General features: G+C 35.8%; 1 protein-coding gene across 1 annotated transcript; it reads left to right on the top strand.

The window, feature by feature from the left end:
• The first annotated feature begins 2,204 nt into the window (after nt 1–2,204).
• msps (msps cytoskeleton-associated protein 5) lies at nt 2,205–23,204 on the top strand. Its single transcript, XM_090400947.1, has 2 exons — nt 2,205–2,338; nt 16,054–23,204. The coding sequence occupies exon 2, from the start codon at nt 16,070–16,072 to the stop codon at nt 22,175–22,177; it is 6,108 nt and encodes a 2,035-aa protein (XP_090257073.1). The 5' UTR covers nt 2,205–2,338; nt 16,054–16,069; the 3' UTR covers nt 22,178–23,204.
• Nucleotides 23,205–25,251: the final 2,047 nt, after the last annotated feature.

The raw sequence follows: 25,251 nt of genomic DNA, 5'->3' as shown, positions 1-25,251 counted from the left end.
GAGATGAGAATGCTCAGGTGGATGTGCGGTGTGACCAGAAAGGATCGTCTGAGAAATGACTATGTCAGGGAAACAGTGAAAGTTACGAATTTAGGAGCGAAGATACAGGTGGCAAGGTTGAGATGGTTTGGTCATGTGATGAGGAGGGAGGACGAATATGTGGGAAGAAGGGTCATGCAGATAGATGTGCAAGGAAGGCGGAAGCGTGGGCGGCCAAAGAAGAGATGGAGGGAGCTGGTAGAAGAGGACTTGAGGATGAAGAACTTGGATGTGGTGACAGCCTAAGACAGGAATGTGTGGAGGAGACTCATTATCAACAGTGACCCCACTTAAGTGGGAGAAGCTGTAGAGGAATAAGAAGAATAACAATAAAAAATTTTTGACTATTCGAGAAGGGTAAGTAGTACTAGTGATTATTCTTGGAAATTATGTAAGAGTAATTTTCAAATGCATGAGGAATAGATTGTTTGCTTGGAGAGCGGTGAATGATTTAAATGGATTGCCGGAAGCAGTCAGAGTGCTTTGTCAGTGTATGAGTTCAAGATGAAGCGTGACAAGTATTGTGAGAATCTTAGTCAAATGTTAATGGTTTTCCTGCTATTTATTTATGGACTCCAATGAGGTTTCCATATAATAACTTTATTATGAGATTTTTTAATGTTCAGCTACTAAACTATATGAACCTTTACTAATTAGTTTTTGTTTTGTAAGATAAACGGTTGCAAATTGAACACACCCTTGAAGCATCTCTTACGTTATAAAATATATGCGTAAGTTTGGTAAAACTCAGGATTTTTGTTTACCCTATTTTTCGGACCCTAAGACTCACATTTGTACGTAGAGAAATCGATTTGGAATTGGAATGCGTCTTATGGCCCGAAGGTAGGTGATACCGGGTAAGTCTTGGATTCTCACGTTTTCGATGTGTGCCAAACATCTGTCTCGCTGTATATGTGGGAATCCCCGATTTACATACGAAAACTTCACCGCTCGCCCAATAGTAAATGGGCGAGCGTATGCGGTTTTATTTAATAATCGACGAGATGATTAAGTAAAATAATCTCGACGACATTATTTTACGAGACGATTATTAAGTCTTAAAAAATGCCGCATAAGTAACGTGATGGATGGTACTGAAGATGACTTAGTTTTTGAAGAGAGTCAGTGGCGTACCCAGAGGTACGGCCCTGGCTCTCTCAAAGAAAAAGAAAAAAACAAGTAGAAAATGTTCCAGAAATCGTTTCCTAATAAATAAAATTCATTGTTTTTTATTTATGTTGTGTCATATCTTCTATTTCTATATTACTTATGAATTAGCGATCATTGCAGTAGCTCAGTCATAGGTCGTATGCGATGCGTAGTGTGTATTCTCGAATCGTCAACTCAACTCTCTCCCACCCCAAGAATAAACCCTGAGTGCGTTACTGAAGAGAGTGATGACAAGAGTTCAGAATAATACGAAAGTGACAGTAACGAGATGAATAAAGACGAACTGAATGCCGCTGGTACAAGTTACGGTAATAATAATATTTTTATACAATAATTTTTTTTCTAAAAATTGTCTCATAAATTTGGGTGTATCTTCTCGTCCGAAAAATACGGTATTTATCGATGCTCCAAGTAGGAAAGTTTTAGGAAGGAAGAAGTGGCGTAACTAAGATTCCTCCCCTTCCTTGTCAATGGCAGTTTCGGGACAAAGAGCTTTCGTCACACACAAAGCATTCATATTGCACTGCATTGCGCAATTCAGAGAATCGTTATCATACAATGGGTGTCCTCCCGCGATGAGTCTTCGGACTCCTTGGAGGTGTCACGAATAATAATAATAATTTCTGAGTGGAATGAAACTTGATTCTATCTTGATTCTTGATTTTCTTTAAGATTCCAAAGCGCCCTGCTTTTTTTTCTTGTAGGATTTAGTCATCTTGTTATATTGGAGATAATCTGTGTAAATATTTCGTTTGAATTTCGATTTCTCACTGCTTACATAGGTTGCGTTTCAAGTTGTGGTTAGTTTTTGTTGCTATCTACACTCAGAAACCTAGGGGAATAAAAATAAAATACAGTACTGTATACAGATCTATATTGACTAAATTAATTTGAATTTCCCGAGTTCGTCTGTAGATATTTGCTTTTAGGGATAGTAACGCTACCTATAGTGCTGTTTGTTGTGACGTTAGTTTCAACTGTCGGTTGAAACGTGAGTGGAAATTTGTCTACGGAAAGTATGTTGATCTTGTAGGATCTACCTTTAATTTTAATGCCGCGTATTGTTGTGGGCTGTCTCACAAAGCAGGTGCTTCAAGTGTGGTATTTTTTATGAGAACTTATTAATCGGGTAAGTGGTTTTGGGTTAGGTTTTTCTGGGTAAATAATGTCCCTTTTTTTAATGTTTCGATTGCTAAACAGCAGGATATTTATGAACAGTTTACTGGTTGTTTACCTTAAAATTTTCAGGTTTTGTTTTCTCGCTACTTGTACAATTCTTAGCTCTAATACACTGATCTATTATATCGTATTATTATTATTATCATTATTAAAAAGAGGTGAGCCCGGATCGAGTAATATGTATTGTTTATCCGGCTCACTCCTTATAATGAAATGGAATCAAAGAGAAGGCAGACCAGTGCAGTGGCAGAGGGATCTACTTGGTGCCGCTTCATTTTGTACGTTAAAAAAAAAAAAAAAAAAAAAAAAAACTGTTGTATAAATTGAAATACACTTAAAGAAATTGATGTGATGGTGGGGATTTAGGAGTATTGGTGAACAGAGAGTTGAAGTTGGAGGACATAGTAAAAAAGTTGGGCAAAATATCATCGAATATCACTTGAATGTTAAGAAACTCACTGACATGTAGGGATACAGATGCTATTATCCTTCTTTGTATAGCTTTGATATGATCACATCTGGACTGTTTTGCCTGTTTGTTTGACATAAGTTTCTTGTGATGTTTAAGTGGTCAAGAGCATTCAGAGGTGAGTGACTAAAATGATAACTGTTTGTGGAGTTTCCAATGAGAATAGACTGAAAGTTTGTGGGTTAAAGAATTTAGCTTATAGGCAGAAAGTAAAAGATATGATAAACATCTAAGTTGCTAAAGGGGTTTTATACAGTTGATGCTGAAACTTCCAGAAGTGACCTCCATGGTCACTTCTGGAAGTTTCAGCAGGTCTTTTATTAAGAAAATTTGAGTTTTTATATCTTACTTCCCAAGGAATTATACTAGTTAAATCCCATATCTGTATTTAATTCCTCTCTTACCTTTCAGAAATGTTCCATCCTTCCCTGTCATGTATTGGAAAATTTCACAAATGAACAGTTCCATGTTCCATCCTTCCCTGTCATGTATTGGAAAATTTCACAAATGAACAGGAGAGAACAAGGATGTCACCCCTGAAAGTTGCATAGGAGTATGGTTAGTCAAGGTATAAAGACTTACTTGGCTTTGGAGAATGGTAAATGTGGAATATGCTGCCTGAGGTAGTCATAGATGTTTTGTTGGTGAACAGCTTTAAGGAGTAATGTGATAGCCATGGTGTCAATAATGGTTAGTGTGGGCTTGTCCATGATCGGTCTTTGGACTATCTTCGTGTTATATAATAGTCTGAACATCCCTCACATTTACTGATTTCTGGAAACTATAAGATTGTGTAGTTCATGTGAGCTTCCAGTGTTACTTTTATTTGTTTGCATAACTCTATGATCCATTTAGAAGAGTGATATGTGTTGACTGCTTAGAAAAACTGAAATTTTAATTCTGTGCATGGACTTAAAGTAAATTATTTATTTTCATACAGCGGTTACAGTGATTTTCTTCCTTCGGAACAAACTGGTAGAACGAAATTGACACTCAGTGCTCTCACATAACTTCAGTCCTATTGATTCAATTCCAAAGAAGAGCAAGGATTTACATTTGCTTATAACTTACATAGCATACCTCCCACTGTGATAATTACAGATGATGCACTTTTCCTTGACCGTTTACCTCAAATTTAGAAACATAACATTGGTACTGGAAAAGAACCATGAGCATGTCATGATTAAGGGCTTTAGCTATAATAAGTGCACTAGAAAGATAACCCACTGAATTTTAATTTATTGAACATAGGTGAAAGGAAAATTATCTATGCACACAAATGTCAACACCAGTGCACTGATTAGTCTGATTTCTCAATTTTAAAGTTGAGAATTTTCATTACTCTAGACGTAACTGGACAATGCTATAATTTGAATAAACGATAACTAGATGTGTAAAAACAAATAGCATGAGGAGAAACAAATTATTTAAAATATGACAGGTGAAATAACCATGTACTCTTCATGAATTCATTGAAACCAACATATGACATTAGGTGCATAGGATGACTATGAACCATTAGTCTTTAGTCATAACATTGCCATGATGTATCGTTGTGACACATTATCATTGACAATTTATATGATAATCATATTGAAGATTTATTGGTGAAGAACATCTTCAAGTGAAAAATACCGAAATCATGTGAAAAAGACTCACTTTGACAGAATAAACTACTACAACAGGTCTTTTATTAAGAAAATTTGAGTTTTTATATCTTACTTCCCAAGGAATTATACTAGTTAAATCCCATATCTGTATTTAATTCCTCTCTTACCTTTCAGAAATCCCATAGAAGTATTTTTTCTAAATTTTCAAACATGAGTAAATGGTAACTTGACATGATATTAGGGTTATTGTTCTCAGCACTTTTGTACACCATCCTCATAACAAACAAACTGTGAGCTTACAGTCACTGATATTATACACACATCTCGTAGCTGTCTTGTGTTAATTCTAAACAGTCTAGTTCTCCCTAGAATATATCACTGCAGGAACACGAGCTTGAAAGTTAATATACATAAATCAAGAGTCATGACTATTGTAACAAGAAAATCTTTAAGATATTTAAACCAAATTTTGGAGGTAGCAGAAAAATTCCAGTAATTGCTAAAATTTTATATATAATATACATGTGAATAAGAATGTGTTATATTCTGCATTGAACTTAAGAGAAGAATTATACATAGAAATCCAGTACTACTTTTGAATACAAAATTATGGCTTTTTATATGATTTCTAGTTATGTAATATATCAACCCAAAAGAGTGTAAATAATGTAAATACTTCAAAACAGCCATCTTAGAACAGACTGGGTTTTTTTTCTTGTTCCAGAGGCGGAACCCCCTTTCGAGGTCTTCAAAATTCGAGTCATATGAATTCAAAGAGAACTGGCCTACCAGTTGGGAACTGGGGTGGGGACCCCTTTCGAGTCAGAATTTTCAAGGAGAACTGGCCTACCAGTCCGGAACTCAGGGGGTTGGGTGCTGTAGGCGCTGGAATTCCCCCCCTTTCGAGTTTTCAAAATTCGAGTCATCAGAATTCAAGGAGAACCGGCTTACCAGTCCGGAACTTGGGGGATTGGGCGTCAGGGGAACCCCCCCTTTCGAGTCTTCAAAATTTGAGTCATCAGAATTCAAGGAGAACTGGCCTATCCATAACTCAGGGGGGGAAGGGCGCTGTAGGCATCAAGGGGGAAGAGCTCCCCCAGTGTATATATATATATATATATATATATATATAAAAATAAAACCTTTGCTGGAATACAAGATTTATCCCAACATTGGGCAGCAGTAATAAGGCGCATTGGAGATTTCAGACCTATAAATGTGTTTAGTTAAAGAAATGTTTAATTTAACAATGAGAGTGCATCATATTGAAGAAATCAATCATGTAGTTAAAAAGTAAATCTGTTAATTCCAAGTTAAACAGTTTTTGGACAGTGAAGGGATGGTTGTTGCAGACAATACACCAAATCTTTCTTGCAGCAAGTGCCTCTAAGGCACATCATGTATATGGGATTGCTTTCAGCTGTGAAATATTTTGTTTACATCCACAATTTTCTGCAATTTTTTACATTTGTTTTCTTGATATTCATCCTGATGATTCTATTGCCAAATGCTTGACAGCAAAACATAATGATGTTCTATTTAATGTGATTAAAAGTTTTCTAATTAGAGTATTTCCATTATTTTACTGCTTTATCTTGCCAAATTCTTTACACTTCATAGAATTGGCATAATGTGCCTGTCATGCAGTCAGTACTTATCCAAATTCTATTTCTTTGAAATTCCTTCACTTTTGTGATTTGTTTTATGCCCAAGCTAAGAAACTTTTGGTCTGCTCAAATGTCTTACTGGATAGCAAAAAATGGTGCTCTATTTCTGATTTCTTTACACTTCATTGATTTGAGGATCATAAAGTTTCTTATGTGGATTGGCGCAATCTTCCTTTTCAGTTCTCATAAACAGACTTACAAGCAAAAAAAAAAAAAAAAAAAAGAGTACCAAACTTTTGGTCTCTCGCCAAAGCAATCAGTCGTAACTTCTGCCCAACACTCTTCCCACCTCTATCATACCCAGATGGCTCCATTGCATCATCACCTACAGAAAAGGCCAATCTCCTGGCCTCACACTTTGCTTCCAGTGTATGCATAATTATTATTATTATTACGGCCGACTCCAGGGAGTCCTTAGACTCATCGAGGGAGGTCCTAAACATCATATCCACACAACTATACGACATTCTCACAGTATCTATCATGCCTTGCCTTGAACTCACTCACCGTCATAACACCCACAACAGACTCTGGCAGCTTATTCCACTCATTTACCACTCTAAAAGTAAAGAACCCAGCTCTAACACCCCTGCTAACCACACTCTTGCCCAGCTTCCATTGGTGTCCCCTAGTTCTCCCACCACCAGTCCTGATCTCAAAATTATCCTCTTAATTAATCCTATAGAAACCCTTTAGCAATTTGAATGTCTCAATCATATCTCCCCTTTTCCGGCTATCAACTAATTTCTGCAACCCACAAATCTTCAACCTGTTCTCATATGGTTCATTCCATAGACCCACTATCATCTTAGTCACTCGCCTCTGGATCCTCTCCACCTCCTCCCCATCAAGAAGGAACCTAGGTGACCAAATCTGGGCACAGTAGTCGAGATGAGGTCTTATCAAGGCTCTGTACAGAGGTAATTGACAATGGCAAATGTCTCCCTCCCCCCAACCATTCCAGATGCCCACTATATCCTTTTGCCAGAAAGAGATCAGTAAAATACTGTCTAAATTAGACACAAAAAAGTCTCCTGGCCCTGATGGCATTCCTCCAATAGTCCTGAAGGTTTGTGCACCACAACTGTCTCCTGTCCTATGTTGCCTATATATACTGTCTTACTCCACTGGTATCTATCCCAGCCTGGAAATTGGCCTATATTTGATCCATTCCCATGAAGGGCGACAAGCCACTGCCATCCAACTACCGCCCCATCTCGCTCACGTCAGTTCTGTGCAAAGTAATGGAAAAAAATCATCAATTCTAGAGTCCTACACTACCGTGAAGCTACCTGTCTAATAAACAAACGCCAGTATTGATTCCGTCGCTGCCGATCAACAGGAGATCTGCTCACATGTCACCCATCTCTGGACAAATGCCATGGAGAAGTTTGGCGAATCTCAAGCAGTTGCACTTGATATCTCCAAGGCTTTTGACCTGGTCTGGCATAAGGGCTTGCTAATCAAGCTGCCATCGTTTGATCTTTCTCAAGACCTATAGTTGGATTGCCAGCTTCCTGTCTGGACACATATGCTGTATGGGATGGTGGATGGCTCCTTATCCTCTCACCATACTCTTCCTACTATATATCAATGACCTACTTCAGCTTACCTCCACCCCAATACACAGTTTTGCAGACAACAGCACATTGCACTCTTCTCTTTCTTTTGATAAACCTTACTCCACACAACTCACCTCAACCTACAGAACAGCAACCCACTGCCCTCAATTCAGACCTCCAAACTATCCTCCAATGGGGTTCAAATAACCTAGTCAATTTCAGTACTAATAAAACCAGGGTTTTATTAGCATTGAAAACAGTATTGTCTCATTTCTCATAAAAAAAAAAAACAAACCATTTTCCCGCAGTGTTATTTTTGACAACACCCAAGTTTCCAGACAATTTGAGATTTCCCTTCTTAATTACCCTGACGTCATGCCTCTCCTTGCATAAACACACAATAACATCCATTGCATCCTCAGCTTCATCCCCTAAACAGCTGTTAACCTTATACAAGTCACAAATCCGCCCAACCATCAAATACTGCTCTCACAATATGGGGTGGGGGTCCCCCAAAAGCTCTCTCAAAATGCTCGACTCAATACAGAGGAGGGCAGACATATTAATGACCCATCTTTTACCAACTCACTTCCTCTCCCCACTTTCGCACAGACGTTTTGGTCTCTGCACTATGTGTTTTCTACAAATATTTGAATTTGGAAAATGATCATCTGAAATAACATCAATAATTTCCCCACCTAGTACTAAGCTCATTGGAACACATGCAGTTGCTGCTCAACACCCTTACACAGTGCACCTTGAAACCCACAGAACAAGTTTCTTCTCCTCCTCCTCCTTCATCCCTGCAACTGCTGTACTATGGAACAGCCTTCCCCTTGTTGTGTTCCCTAAGGAATACAATATACAGTCATTCAAATCAAATGTGAACAAGTACCTTCTTTCCCAACTCATACACGGTACTAATGTGCTCTAGGTTGATCTACCAACCTCTCGTGTATGGGCTCAGCATTAAAAAAAAAGGGGGGGGACAAATTGCTGACACCAACCTTACTATAAATTAAATACCACCTTAATATTTAAAATTTAAACATGTTATAAATTAATCTTTATGCTATTTCAGTGTAAAAAAACAAGTTAGAATTTGGCATAATTTAATTTCTTTATATTTTGGTGTTATGCCAGCACTGTCTCATATGACACTTGCCATAGGTTCACCACCATGAGAAAAGTTTTAAAAAATGTGATTTTCATTTCCTTTTTTGGAAATTATCATGTTTGTTAATTCTTACCATTTTAGGGTTAAATGAACATTGAGAGAGAAGTGATGCAGTTCCACTCAATTCTGTGATCTCTGCCTGCCAGCTCTAACTGGTCATGATAAATGGAATATATAATTAATGTCTCTCCTCTTACTTTGTAAGTCTTTCTGTTTGCAAGGTTATTTAAGTGAAAAAAAGGTGATAAACATAAACACCTGATGGGAATGAAGGAATGAAGCTTGTCTTTAAACAAAAGTAGAAGTAGATTTCTTCATAAAAGAATGGGGGAAATCCAAAAGATCTTTTCTTACCAGTGTAGTATGTGACATTAATTGTCATGATGATTGATCTTTACTCACGTTAGAGGCTTAATAGAGTAAAAAAGCAACACTATGAAATAATTAAAACCGATGTTTAATATTTCTAGTATTTTGTCAGTTACCGTGCTACCTTCAAGGAGTATAATATAAAATTGTAACACACACCACAAATGACGCAATAGACTCAAGTTTAGGATCTTAACTAGGTGCTGAGTGCTGCTCAGAAGCTTGGGTTGTAATACAGGATCCCTAACATCTAACAGTTTAATGTTTAAACTAACCTAATTTAAATAAACATTCATTTAAAATAGGTTAGTTTTTAAGGGAAGCTGTAGATTCTAAAAAAAAAGTCTTTCACTTCTGAACTTGCTGAATTGGAACATAGATGGTTTTATTCCATCTGATTTTGTGCATGTGTGTGTCATTCAAAGCATGGTCTGCTAAACCTGACTGCCCCATAGTCTGTATTACAGATGTATTTTTTGTTTTTCCATACAGATGGTGGCTGAGTTCGTTTTGTCCATGGTGGGTCAACTTAAGGAATAAGGAACTCTTTACACACCAGGAATTAAGAGAGATGGGAGTTTGCTCATGAGGAGTGCATAAAGGCATCTACTTTCAAGTGAAGCTTGAAGACAGGGAATGATAAAATAACATTACTACAATCTTCTGAAGAGAAGGTTAAGGATTGGAGAAATGACTATATTGATTATATAGGAATTGTAACTATTAGATGGCACATGTGGTGGAGTTCAGCAGAAGAAAGGGCTCATTGGAACAATCTTTATTGGCTCTACTGGTGAGTTTTAATAATACAGTACTATTGAGAAGAATGATGGGAAAGTTTGTGAATGTTGGATTTCTTTTCCAGTGGAAAATGGATTCTTGACGGTGTTCATTGTTAAGATGGAGGAAACAGTCTAATGTGTCTAGTCCATGAAATCAGATAAGAGAACCGGGAGCATATATTCCGAGTGTGTGTGGTGCACACCCACAGAATAGCAGTATCATGAATATTATATTTTTGCATTTATTCCTGTTGCTCCTAATTATTTCTGGGCTCCCCTAATTATTTCTGGGCTTCATGTAATTTCTAAAATGAAACACATTATACTAATGCTTCATGAAGAGAATACTTTTTGAAGCACAAATTGCATCACATTCATGTTAATGGCCTGGGTTTAAGCATCAGATGTATGGATAGTGCAGCAGGTCAAATTATTAACATTCTGTGCACTCTTAAAACTTTTAAAGAGTGCACAGCATAGTGTTGCATAATCCACACAACAGCACACCCAACCTGAATGGGCATGTGACGCCACTGTAGAAGACATATTTACATATCTTAACCATATAGAAGACTTAAGAAGGACTGAGTCAAGAGCATATTTTTAATGAAAAAATTGGCAGGAGGAGTGGAAACCCATAGCTGTATCCTCTATCTGTTTGTAAATTTGGTTCTTCCAAGAGAAATAACCAGAGTGGATACCAAAGGAGAAGGGATCTGTGATATTAGGATGAAAATATTTTTTTACATAGCGTTAAGGTGTCATTCAAGGGAATATTAAACAGAGAGATAATCTCAGAGCTGACCAATATACCAGAATTATTTACAAATAAAATTGTTAATGGACATTTAAAAATTGGTAGAATTTTTAATGTAAGAAAAGGAGTAGGGATAAGAGATTTAGGTAATAATTTGGGTAATCTGTAAGAGAGAAAATCAGTATCATCTTCTATATGTCTAAGGTGATAATTAGGTTTGTTGATTTTTTTTTTCGTAAAAATCTATGCCATTTTCACTCCATTAAGCTTCTAACATGAGTTCTACCAGTTAGGCTTAAATGCCTAAACACACAAAATAGTTTATCTTGGGCTTACATGTAAACAGTGTCCTCTCACTAACCTGTGTACTTGTTGGATCTTTAAACTTCTGGTTTATTGTTTGCATATTAGAATACTGAAATGTATGCACTACCTTGGTCAACACCATTTAGTCTGTTGTTGGCCTTTTGGTCTTCTCTGAATTTCTTGATTGAAGTGGCTTCTGACATTTCCATAATGTAAATAAAATATCACCTTATGTTAAAGAAAGGCTTAAGTGTCGCATTGCTTAACAGTATAAATAACACCAGGAGGGGAAAAATGCATTTATTAAACTCACTAATATTTCACTGGCTTTCTACTTAGAATCATCAGAACATAATCATAGGCCACTAAACTAATGTCCTTAGATCTTAAAATTATAGTCTCCAATATCTTTGGTAAATTAATACAACCACACTTGCTGGGAGAGTACTTCATAGCTGACCATAATTCTAAGAATAGCCTCTTAGACCTGTAATGACTTCTTCACAGCCACTAAATTAGAAACTTATTTAATACTCCTTTAGCTTGAATTACAGCACATATGCAGTTTGACATAGATTCCACAAGGATTATATTGAATTGCATCTACAACATACCAGGCATTCACATACAGTCCTTTAAATAACTGGCTCAGATTTGAAGGAAGAGGACTTTGCTCCCGGATCTCTTTTTTAACATGTCCCATGCATTTCCAATGGAGTTCAGATCTTGGCTTTGTGGTGGCCAGGGAAGATGGTGGAAGTTGTCGTCATGCCTGCTGAACAATTCTTGCATGATGGACTGTAACCTTACCTTCCATGAAACTCTCATCACCTGCTGGATAAAAAAAAAAGTCAACATTGTAGGATAGACTTGGTCAGCAGTAATGTTCAAATATTCCTTGGAGGACACACAACCTTCCAGCAATATCAGAGGACCCATTCTGTACATACAGAACATGTCCCACATTATAACACTACCTCCAGACCCTTGAGTTGTGTTTACAAGGCCTTCATTGGGCTTGTCGGAAGCCCAATGAAGCAATGAACATTGCTTCATTGGGCTTCCGACAAGCTCTGATTACTATCGGTACAGAACAAGGTGTATCGTTACTTATCAAATTAAATTACTTTTTCCACTGTCCAGTCATGGTGTTCCTCACACTACTGTAGGTAAACTTTCCAATTCTTCATAGAAATCATTGGTTTCCATATAGGCATGAAACTGCCAATGCTGATCCTCTTCAGTTCTCTGCAAATAGTTCAGTGAGATGTGGGTTGGGAGCAGTCTTCATTAAATGCTTCAGTCAATTGCTTCACACAGGAAGTTCTGTTTGTCTATACAAGCCTTTTCACAGCGATTCCGTAATCCGCACGATTAGCCTAGTGGCTATGTGCTTTGCAACCATATGCCCGGGGAAGGAGTGTCCTAGCTTCGATTCCTGTTGACGACGTGAGAAGCTTAAGGATCTTTCTCAGCCATAGCCAAGTTAGCCGGTCTTGGGCTTGGACAGCAAGTTTTTTTCTGCCAGTTCATCTGGGATCTTTCATCCTGCAAGCAGGCAAACTGACCCCATGAACACACAGGCTGCAGGCATAGGATATAGTACTTAATCCCTCATTAGGAGGGCTCAACCAGTCCTGGGGTGGTGGTCAAGGAACGGAGGGGATAAACAGCGATTCTGTTCTTGACAGACTGTTTTAGGACCACAGTTATGCCTCTTAGACAAACAGTATGGGTTATTTTTCCATTGATTAAACACCTAGGATATCTCGCCTTTTGAAAGACCAGTCATTTCTGCTGTTTTCAAAATTGGGGCTCCAGACAGACAGTACTCACAATAAACCCTTTATCGAACTCCATTGTGATCGATCAATCAGTCCTGTTGACAATTACTGATCTGCAGCATTCTTAAATGACATTTACATACATCTGCATAAAGGTTTCTAATTCAGTGGTTGGTATAAATGTTTTTTTTTTTTTCAATCTGATCCTATGTGAAGGAGTATCTAGAGCATAGTCTGCCTATCCCAACTTGCCATACAAATGATCTCAGTTCTAATTTTTATGTTCTTCAAAGCAGATGTTAACTGATTTGCTAGTGTGTCCAAAGTGGGACAGTGTTAGGACACTGATAGTTGTTGCTGTCACATTCTGTGGCATTACGTGTGTCGATCCTAGGTTCGTGGCAGTTAGATTTTTAATGAAAGCAGACCATACTTGGTGTAAAGCCTTGATTTTTGTTACATTCTGTGGGGGTCCTAAGCATTTGTGAGGCTTCCTTAAACTTTATTGTAAACAGTTATGATCAATATGTGGCATTTTCACATAGGATCAGATGAAGAACATCTGTTACAGTTACAAGTCTGAGAGGCTATTCTTAGAATCAGCATTAGCTATGAAGCACTCTCTCCCAAACCTCAACAAGTATGGTTGCATTAATTTACCAAAGATCTGGAGACTGTCATTTTAAGATCTAATAGCCATACTTCTCTAAACTAACTTTAGAGAGGTACCAGTAGTGGTGCTATCCACTTGTTCAATAAACTCATTAATGTATGTGCACTTATCATAATCATGGAAACAGGTTTAGGCGTAATTTGTAAAACTTTAATTGGAGATTCTGTACCTTGTGCTGCACAGTCCTGATCTTGCCAATGTTGTAATTTACATCTCTCTTTGGACTACTAAAGGAGCAACCTGGCCAGGTGATTTACAACCGGTGGTAATTGGTTGTAAATCAGGATATAACAAGCACTATTATATCCTGATATTAAAGACACCTAACACCAATTCCTTTTATGCCAGGATATGTCTTATATTCCTTAGTACCAGTGTGTCATATATGCATCTGTCTGAATGAAGTCTTTCACTTAACAGTGCTTGTTACCTTTTTGAAACAATAATTCCATACATGATTTTGGTCTGAAAATCCTGAAGGAAGTTATAAACAAAATGTATCTCTTGACATGTGTGGACTGACTTCTGTTATGAATGCATCTGGTCAATGGAATAATTGCGTTCCAGCCACGTGGTTCAAACTTCTTGCATTATAAGTTTAAATGCAAATAGCTCTTACCATGTGGTTGGTTGGAACTCTTTGCTGAATTTCATATATCTCATTCAGGTTTTTTTTTTTTTTTATTACAGGAAATTTGAATTTCATAATTTTTGTTTCTACTGTATATATATTGAATTTGTATAATTAAAATTTTTCAAATGTATGTAATTTATTAAAACCGAACTGTTAAAAAAATGCGTTTATAATTATTCATGCTTGAATGAAATATCATAACTTCACCGCAATTGCCAGTGTTTGAGGGGAGATACTCCGGTGCTACTAAATTTTTAACAATGGCATAGATGGATGCTGAAAGTTTGGGAAACACTGGCTTAGTGGATAGGACCGCACTCTCCAGCCAGTTGGTGGGTTTGAATTCCATTGCAGCATGACTTTGTGAATGTCTAAATGTAGATGAATTTCATCATTGATGTGAGACTGATTTCAAACTATTGAAGATCCCCCTAATCTTTACTGATTGGTGGGCTTTGGTAGCTTGAAAAAAAAAGTGTTATGTCTAGAGCAGAGTTCCAGATTATCTAATCCTTAGCCAGTTCTCCATCTTACATGGGTGTTATTACACAACCCCCCTGCCCCGAGCTAAGTACATTTAACAGAGAAAAAAAAATTAATTCTCTTAGTCAGATATATCATATTATTATTATTATTATTAAACAAGACCTCATGGAGTCAAAGACTCATCTAGGAGGTCCTTTTATCTCACACACATCTCATCATACCGGGTCTTAAACACATTCAAACTCCTTGCAGACACCACACTCTCAGGCAAGGCATTCCAATCATTCACAACTCTGCACGAAAAAAACCTGCCTCTCACTCCCCTAAAAATAAATATATATAAGCTTAAACTATATGAAATAGTTTATTTCATATAGTTTAAGTTTTTATGTATATATGCATCATCTTATTTCATGAATGCCTGCTATAGGATTAGTGCAATTTTCTATCTTATTAATTCATAGAAGTAATATATATATATATATATATATATATATATGGCAAGTTTTTTTACCTTGGGTATAATATATGTTAAAGATACCAAGTAATTTTATAACCTTGGTTTTAATCCTTTTTCCCAAGTAAGCAAACAGACAAGTTTGCACCTGAACGTAGTTCAAGTTTCATGGTAGTGCAACACCAAGGCAACTCGTGGTAAAGGTGGAGCAAGCTCTGATCACTATCCTTGATATTTCCTATAATGTAAAACACCATGAGACTTGAACTACGTTCAGGTGCAAACTTGTCTGTTTGCTTACTTGGGAAAAAGGATTAAAACCAAGGTTATAAAATTACTTGGTATCTTTAACATATATTATACCCAAGGTAAAAAACTTGCCACATCTTTCTCTCATCCAGAGACTCTTACAATAAGGTCAAAGCACCTTGTGGCAATTTGCATAGGTAAAATTGACAAGGTCTGTATTACTAAAACCTTGGCATTTCAGGGTCTGGGTAGTGACCCCCACCCATAATGTATAACATCATATATCTCCTAGGAGATGTGTTTTACATTTAGGAAATATCAAGGATAATCATCAGAGCTTGCTTCACCTTTACCACGAGTTGCCTTGGTATTGCACTACCATGAGACTTGAACTACGTTCAGGTGCAAACTTTCTGTTTGCTTACTTGGGAAAAAGGATTAAAACCAAGGTTATAAAATTACTTGGTATCTTTAACATACATATATATATATATATATATATATACACACACACATACAAATGTAACTTTTGCTGGTATACATTTTCACTCATTTCATGATAACTTAGCAATAAAACATGTTCGATGAAAAAGATACATAATAATTTATAGGAACCTGTCAATTTCGATAGGTTTCTTAAATCAAATGACACCAGGTGTTTAATATGCACTTTTTTTTTTAAGGTCAAGAAAAGCTAAAATGGATGAAGATGACTTCATTAAACTTCCAATTGAAGAACGATGTCAGCATAAATTATGGAAAGCTCGTGTAAGTGGCTATGAAGAAGCCACAAAATTCTTTCAGCAACAGGATGAAAAAAGTTCAGAATTTCTAAAATATTTGGGTTTGGTTAAAAAATTTGTGATTGATAATAATGCTGTTGCACAAGAAAAAGGCTTAGCTGCTGTATTAGCATTTGTTCAAAATGCAGCATGTGCTGGAAAAACTTGTGGAGATGTTATCAATGGTATTGTAACAAAATGTTTAGGTGCTCCAAAGGCAAAAACAAAGGAGCTTGCATTGGAAATAGTTTTAATGTATATTGAGATAGAAAAGCAGGAAATGGTACAAGAAGAATTAATAAAAGGATTAGATAATAAATCGCCAAAAGTTGTAGCAGCATGTGTGGTTGCCCTTAGAGAATCTCTTAGAATGTTTGGGCCACAAGTTATTACCATTAAGCCTCTTGTCAAGCTTATCCCCAGACTTCTGGAAGACCGAGATAAAATAGTAAGAGAAGAAGCCAAAGTGCTCTGTGTTGAAGTGTATCGTTGGATCAGAGATGCAGTTAAACCACAGTTGCAATCACTAAAACCTGTTCAGTTAACAGAACTGGAAAGTGATTTTGAAAAAGTTGCTCATGAAAAACCAGTTGTTATTCGTTTTCTTCGATCTCAACAGGAGGCTCATTCTAAACTGACTGCAGATACTGGAGGCACAGAAGAAGGGGTGGATGATACTCCACTTCATCCTGAAGTTGATCCTTATGATTTAATGGATATAGTAGATATACTTTCAAAACTTCCAAAAGATTTCTATGAACAGTGTGAGGCCAAAAAATGGCAGGAACGAAAGGAAGCTTTAGAAGGTCTTTATCAGTTAATAACACAACGTAAATTGGAGCAGGGTGATTATGGTGAACTTGTAAGAGCCCTTAAAAAGATTATTGTAAAGGATACCAATATATTGGTCGTATGCCTTGCAGGAAAATGCTTAGCAAGCCTTGCCCTTGGATTACGTAGAAAGTTTCAGCCTTATGCAAGTCACTGTGTTTCAGCAATTCTTGAGAAATTCAAGGAAAAAAAACAAAATGTGGTGCAAGCATTGAGAGAGGCAATTGATGCTATATATCAAACAACATCCTTGGAGTCAATACTTGAAGATGTTCAAGCTGCTTTAGAAAACAAAAATCCTCAAGTAAGGGGAGAAACTGCAGCATTTTTAACAAGGTGTTTTACACATTGTTTACCTACACAGTTGAATAAAAAATTGCTTAAGCCTCTTTGCACTTCATTAATTAAAACTTTGAATGATACAGATGGAAGTGTGAGAGATGCATCAGCAGAAGCTTTAGGGACAGCATTAAAGGTTGTTGGAGAAAAGATTCTTGGTCCTTTTCTGCAAGAAATAGATGCTATTAAAATGACTAAAATCAAAGACTGCTGTGAAAAAGCTGTAGTGATTGTTGTTAATAAAAAAGCTGTTCATGCTGCTCAGCCAAAATCAGCTTCTTCGGTATCAGCTGTTGAATCGGGTGGTAATGTAGACAGTAAAGTTCCAATGGTGATGGCACCTAAAAAGACTGCATCAGCTCCTGCTTTGTCTGCTAAACCTAAATTAGGAATTTCATCCAAAACAGCTAAGAAAGGTAGTGCTTTAAAAAGACCTCCAGATGTCCCAGCCACAACAGAGTTTACGGAAAAGGAATTGACAGATGAAGAAGTGGCATCACAGGGCTCCACTTTATTAACAGATGATGTTGTAAATGGATTGGGGAGTGCTAATTGGAAAGAACGTTTATCTGCCACTGAAAAGTTCCTAGAAATTATGCAGCAGATGGACAAGAGTTTTATTCCCTCTCAAGTTTTAATTCGTATTCTAGCTAAGAAACCAGGTTTCAAAGAAAATAACTTTCAGATTTTAAAGCTGAAATTTGAAGTACTGACATATATAGTTGAAAATGCACGCATTTCACATTGCACAGCAGAATGTTGTTTGTCTGATTTAGTAGACAAAATAGGTGATCCAAAAAATGGCATTTCTGCTGGTGCAGCTTTGACAGCATTTGCTGAAGCTACTAATCTCGAATATGTTAGTCAAGAGGTTTTACGCTTAGCATTTTCACAACGAAATCCCAAAAATCAATCAGAATCTTTATTGTGGTTAGCAAATGCAATAAAGGAATTTGGACTTAAACTGCAAGTAAAAGATGTAATTGATAATATAAAAAAAGCTTTCTCCTCAACCAATCCCACTGTACGCAATTCGGCATTAGCTCTTTTAGGAACATTATATTTATATGTTGGAAAACCAATAAGAACATTTTTTGAAGATGAGAAACCTTCATTACTACAACAAATTGATACAGAGCTGGAAAAAATTAAGGACTCTAAACCTCCACCTCCAATTAGAGGTTTGGCATCTAAATCTGCCATTTCAACATCTGCTGAAGCAGCTGAATCAAATGAAACTTTGTCAGTCAATTTAGCAGACTTGGTACCAAGAATGGACATTAGTTCACAGATAACATCTGGATTAATATCTGAAATGGCAGATAAGAATTGGAAAGTGAGAGAAGAAGCACTTCAGAAATTATCTGGCATTTTAAATGAAGCAAAATTCATTACTCCTAATTTAGGAGAGCTACCTTCTGCACTAAGAAACAGACTTACAGATACAAATAAAAACCTCTCAATCCAGGCACTTACAATATGCCAAACAGTAGCCATTGCTTTGGGACCTCATAGTAATAAACATATTCGTACATTATGCCCTGCAATGTTAACAGCTCTGGGAGACAGCAAAGCTAATGTAAGAAATGCTGCACTTCAATGTCTTAATTCATGGGTTGAACATTGTGGTGTTTCAGCAGTATTTGAAGGGGAAACTGTTAGCACAGCTCTCCGCTCAGATAATCCATATCTGCGAATTGAATTGCTAGGTTGGTTAGCAGAAAAGCTTTCAAAAACATCATCACTTCCAACTGCCGAACTAAATCTCTGCATAACACCAGTATTATCATGTCTAGAAGACAGAAATAATGATGTACGTAAGAAAGCACAAGAAAGTTTACTTCCATTCACGACACATGTTGGTTATGAAGCTGTTTCACGTGCTGCAAATAAACTGAAACCTGCATCTAAGAATATAGTAATGAATCATTTGGAGAAAATTAAACCTAGTCTTCCTGAGAAAGCTCCATCTAAACCAAAAAGTGCTGTCAGAGGTGTTATTAGCAGTGCTTCACCTCCACCATCATCTATGACAGAAAATGACGATAATGTTCATGTTGCATCAGGAATTGGAAGAGGGAAGCTAAATCGTAGTACTTCAAAGTCAAAACTCGCTCTAAAAGCAAGTACTGCTCAAACTTCAAAAGGAAGTAAAAAGGAAGAAGAAGTAGACACCTCACCACCTCTAGTAGCAAATAACCTAAAAGAACAGCGCCTGAATGACGAAAAGTCATTACGTGTTCTGAGATGGAACTTTACAACTCCCAGAGAAGAATTTTATTCTCAGCTAAAAGATCAAATGATTACTGCATGTTGGGGACATAGTCTTGTGGCTAGCTGCTTCCATAATGATTTTAAATATCACATTAAAACTATTGATATTTTAGTTGACTGTATCTCTGCTAACTTAGATGCCACTGTATCTAATTTAGATTTGATTCTGAAATGGTTAGCTTTGAGATTTTTTGACACTAATCCTAGTGTTTTGATCCGAGGAATAGAATACCTTCAGCAATTATTTGAAGCATTAATAAATTGCAATTATCGTCTCTTAGAGCCTGAAGCAGCTTCTTTTATGCCATACCTAATACTTAAAATGGGTGATCCAAAAGATCCTGTAAGAAAAGGTGTACGTGAAATAATCAAACTTATGTGTCAGATATATCCTTCCAGTAAAATGTTTTCATACATAATGCAAGGTCTTACTTCCAAAAATGCTAGACAAAGGGCTGAGTGTCTAGAAGAATTGGGATATATGATAGAATCATATGGCCTGTGTGTGTGTCAGCCCTCTCCTGCAGTAGCTTTGAAAGAAATAGCCAAGCAAATTGCAGATCGCGATAACAGTGTTCGCAATGCAGCTTTAAACTGTGTTGTTCAGGCATACTTTCTTGAAGGTGAAAAAGTATATAAATATGTTAGCCAGCTGGCAGACAAAGATATGAGTTTGTTAGAAGAAAGGATTAAGCGATCCTCGAAAGTTAGAAGTGTAACACAGAAAGAATTCCAAAAAGATAACTCTTCTCCTCAACTTAATAAAAGCCCTCTCCAGCAAATTGATTCAGCAGAAGTATTGCATCGAACAGCTCCCAAGGGTCGAATACCACGTCCGCATTCTACGGGTCCTCTGACTTTGGAAGTAGATGACATCGAACAAATGTTTAAATCAAAAGAGCCAGAAACTAAAATTCCAGATCATGTAGAAGTAAATGCAGATGAAATACTCAATCTTCCTGATATTCAGTTACCTCAGACAAGACTGAGACCTCCAGCCTCTGCTGTAAAACTCTTAAATAATTCAGCAGAAGTAAATACTGCTTTAAATTTGGTCATGTCTCAGCTTGCTGCACAAGAAATTCCTGTTGTTGTGGAAGCCTTTGCTCAAGTTGATGAAGTTCTCAGACAAGATGACAGAGCTGAAGCAGTGCTGGGAACCAGAGTAGATCAATTACTAGTAATGGGTGCACTTCAGTATCGTCTTGCTCATAACAAACACATGGCTGATGAAAATATCTGTAAAGCAGAAGTTTTAAAGCTGTACAGATGTGTTACAATGACTCTTTTATCCTTGTTTGATAACAAGTCATTAGCTAAAAAAGCTAGCCGTGATGTCTTGCGTGATTTGATACCTCACCTTATTACAGTCATGCAAGATGCACGTCTTAATGAATTGCAAGAAGGGCCCCAGATTGTTCGATCAATTAATGTTTTAATTGTTCGCATTTTACAACGATCAAATCCAAGCCAAATAATGAGTGCACTCATCAAATTGCTCCATGACTGTGTTGGAAATATGAATGCTTCAGAGAGATTCACAGAATTAGTAATGAAATGTTTATGGAAAATGCTTCGCATGATGAATCAATACATAGATGAACTAGACATAGATAGAATATTACTTGATCTTCATGTTTTTTTGAAAACATATCCTTCTTCTTCTTGGCGAGACCGCCCATCCGACACACCTATTAGAACTATAAAGACTACTATTTATACCCTTGTAAATTACAAGGGTGAGGACATAATGAAACACTTGATGTTAATTCCAAACAGACAAGAGTCAGATCTTGTGAATTATGTACAGAAGATTCTTCATTTACGGAAAGATGGAGACAGGAGAAAAGAAAGAAAAGGATCCAGCACATCAAGAGGACACCATCAAAGCCATGAACAAGATGGTATTTCAGAACCAGGCAGTGGATCAAAAAAGTCAAAGAGCTCACCACTGAAATTATCAAAATCTACACATGAAGCTTTAACTGAAATTTTTAAAAAGATTGGTTCAAAAGAACATACAAAAGAAGGACTTCTGGAACTGTATGAATTTAGGCAGCAACATCCAGAAGCAAATATTGAGCCATTCCTTCAGAGATCATCAGAATTCTTTAAGAATTATATTCGTGAAGGAATCAAAGGTATTGAACAAGAAAAAGCTGCTCAAGGCCATCAGGCTGATATATCTAATCCTTCTCCTGATAGGTTTGCTTTTAAATCTGAAACTCGCATAAGTAGTTTTGGAATGTCAGATCATATGTCATCCAATAGGGAATTAAAAAATTCTGTTACAGATAACTGGATCCAAGGATATCCTCCCATACCTCCAAATTCAGAAGAAACAACACCAATGGATTGGATTGAGTGGCTAAAAATTTTTGTAGCTCGCATAGGAATGGATACCACCAAATATGATGATCCAGCATTTCTTCAGCAGTTATTGGGAAGTGTTCCTGCAGTTAGTGAAAACAGCACTGGAATGTTATCCAAAGAAGAAATGGAAACCCTCTTCCAGGATGTTGAAAAACTTAAACGCATTTTAGAAGACATAAAACAGCAAAACAAGATACATATAAAGTGATGTATTTGCTCATTTTGTTTACATCGCATTGAAGATGAAATGTAAACAAAAGAAAAGGAAACTTCAGGTTTGTTGCTATTCTTAGTTATTGTCTGTACAGATGGATAATTTTATGTGGTACTCCTATCAGAGAATTTATGTATGGAACATAATTTTAAAACATGCTGAGCCACTTAGGATAGTATATGTATTTGTAATATATTTTTCTTCATGTTTTGTTTTTGTAAGTTACTGTTTCTTTGTATGTTATAATGTAAAAAATGTTCTAAATGTTACTGGGCCAAAAACAAACTACAAGTTTATAATTTATATATAATATAGTATCTACTGTTTGGGAATAATCATTCCTCATTTAAGTCAGAATGCATTCCTTTATAAGGACATTTACATCACTAGGGAAAAAAAATAATGTTCTTGTATAAAAAATGAAAAAATATTTTTCATAGCATTAAATTATATTTGCAGTGTATTAAAATGTGATAGATAGAAGAACATTTCAGCTGTAATTTTTCAATGATCTTTTGTTCAAATTGGTGAATTTAACATAAAAGAAATTTTTATCATGATCAGTAAGCCTACTTAAGATTTTTTTTTTCCTTCAAGTTTTGACTGTAGTCATCTTATATATAATTTTTAAGTGTTCAAAGAAGAGTTTGATTCTGCACATTATTAAAACAAGAAATGTTGTTAGTTTGGACCATGATTATGTAATAAAAAATGAGTTACTTTCTTTTCAAAATTCACTTGTAAAAAGCATCCTCCTTTGGGAATCTTGTTGGTAATAGTAATATCACATAGTTCATACATTATATATATGTTTCTTTTTTCTTTTCTTTTTTTTTTCACTTGAATTCGGTTTGCAAAACTATGGTGCTTTCTTGTACTGAAAGTGTGAGAAATCCTCTGATTAATAGTAAAATCAAATTCTATCATGTGAAGGTGAAGTTGTTTATTTTGAATTGTTAATGCAGCATAAAAGTAGCCTTTTTGTACATATAAATAAACTAAATCATTATTGCTCCCTTTTCTCTTCCCCTGCTTCCAGGTACCATATTCATTGTACTGATTAAAATCTCTAGTAATCATTTATGGTATTGATTCACAGAATTAGTCATTTTGCAATCCATCATGTCAGCTAGAAAAATGATTAGCTGGTTTAAACTTAGAGGGAATTTTTAGTCATAACAGCTGTTGTGTTTAAATGACAATTCTATTATGAATGATTATTGGTAGCCAACATTAGGGAATTGAATAAAATTGTAGTATAATCATTTATCTTCTTTGATAGATTGCAGGAAGGTAAGAGTGCACCTTGTATAATATAACTTTCTGAAGTTTTAAATTGTGTAAAGCAATAATAACAAAAAAAAAAAAAAAAAAAATCAGAAAAGAAAGTGACATGAATTTCATCAAGCTGGAAAATTTTGGCTAATGTTATACATTCATTTGTTGACTGTTTTGGAGATGTATCAGTTAACTCGCTTAACTGGCACTCAAACTAGAGTGCCTGATTCAAATTGACATCGTGATTAGTTAGCTTGAAGGACAGCTAGTTAAAGTTTGGATAATTGAGAAATTCTGTACTTCATTAATTGTAAATCACTCTGATTTTTTTTTTTTTTTTTTTTTTTTTTTAACATTTTTATTTGGTTAATTTAGCATTTAAAAAAACTCTGGAAGCAGGTCCTGATGAAGTGGTATATGCTTGGCTTAAAGATAAACTGCACTAAATTGATCGGTTTAGGATGAGAGATGTTTATAATGAAAAATATTAACAGAATCAGTTTTCATTTCCAATAAGTATCTTATTCAGGTTTGACTTTGCTGCTCACTTCATGATTCTCTTTATGATTTTATTTATTGTGCCATCTTCATAACTAAATGCTGCATTTTGAAAGGCTGTTTATTGAAACGACAGATTTGAGAGGTATTCTTCATCACATGGTTAAAATGCATCCAGTGTTTTTTTTTAAAAAAAACATTCAGCCATTTTTGTGGCATCTCACAATTTCTAGGAATTTTTTTCAGAAGGCTTATCTCGGGGCAAATGGTAGTGGTACCCACTAATCTACCAAGACAAAAAGTAATAATTTGCATTCCTTATTTTAATGTGTATAATTTTCACATATGAACGTAACTCATGATCCACCCTATACCTTTTCTGAGGACAAGATTATAGGCCGAAATTGGTGATCCACCCTATACCTTTTCTGAGGACAAGATTATAGGCCGAAATTGGTGTCGATAAAAACTGAATTTGGCTTTAAAAAAATAGTAGTCTATGGGTTGTGCTAAGATGGCATCAGAAAAATACATTATTTTTTTTTTTAATAATCCTAGAGCATGCGAAAAAGAAGATATAAATGTAATTTACATATTTTATGATGGACTAGTTAATATTGTTTTCATTACCCCTGTTATGTCCACATTGCATGATATGTTATACTTTTTTTTTGGGGGGGGGGGATGTCAAAAAATAAACTTGTCAACAGATGTCATGGTTCAGGTATGTTTTCAGTTCTTATTTTTAAGTACTTAATGCTCTTTAAGAGCACAGTGATCAGAGTCATTTTAAAATAATAGTTCTTATATCAGACCAACAAGGCTACTATTATTTTGTTGGAAAAATTAAAATCTTCTAGATTAAAGATAGAGAATGGTGAATTCATTGATCAAATCTAACAATCAGAATAATTAAAAATTGATACATTACACATATGAAGGTTTTTGTTATTTAAAAAAAAAAAAGCATTTTATCATTTTGTAATGATTCTGAACTTTACCACATATATATATGTGTGTGTGTGTGTGTGTGTGTGTGTGTATATATATATATATATATATATATATGAATTACTTATGTATATTACATATCTTCATAATATTAAATTATCTTGGGTAGTGCTTTTTCATCAATATTTTTAAAAAATACTGAAGAAAATTAGTTTTTGTACTTTTTCCTTTAGCATAATTTTACCTCATAAAATTTTATATTCATGATAAAGCACATACTATCAATGTGTGCTACATGTGATTTCTCTCTTTAATATTTTTTAATTAAATATTGCTTGTCC

This window comes from Typopeltis vanoorti, chromosome 11 (genome assembly GCF_054136105.1).
Source record: "Typopeltis vanoorti isolate ZY-2024b chromosome 11, IOZ_Tvanoo_1.0, whole genome shotgun sequence".
Classification (NCBI taxonomy): Eukaryota; Metazoa; Arthropoda; class Arachnida; order Uropygi; family Thelyphonidae; genus Typopeltis; species Typopeltis vanoorti.
This window is presented reverse-complemented; position numbering and strand designations above follow the sequence as displayed.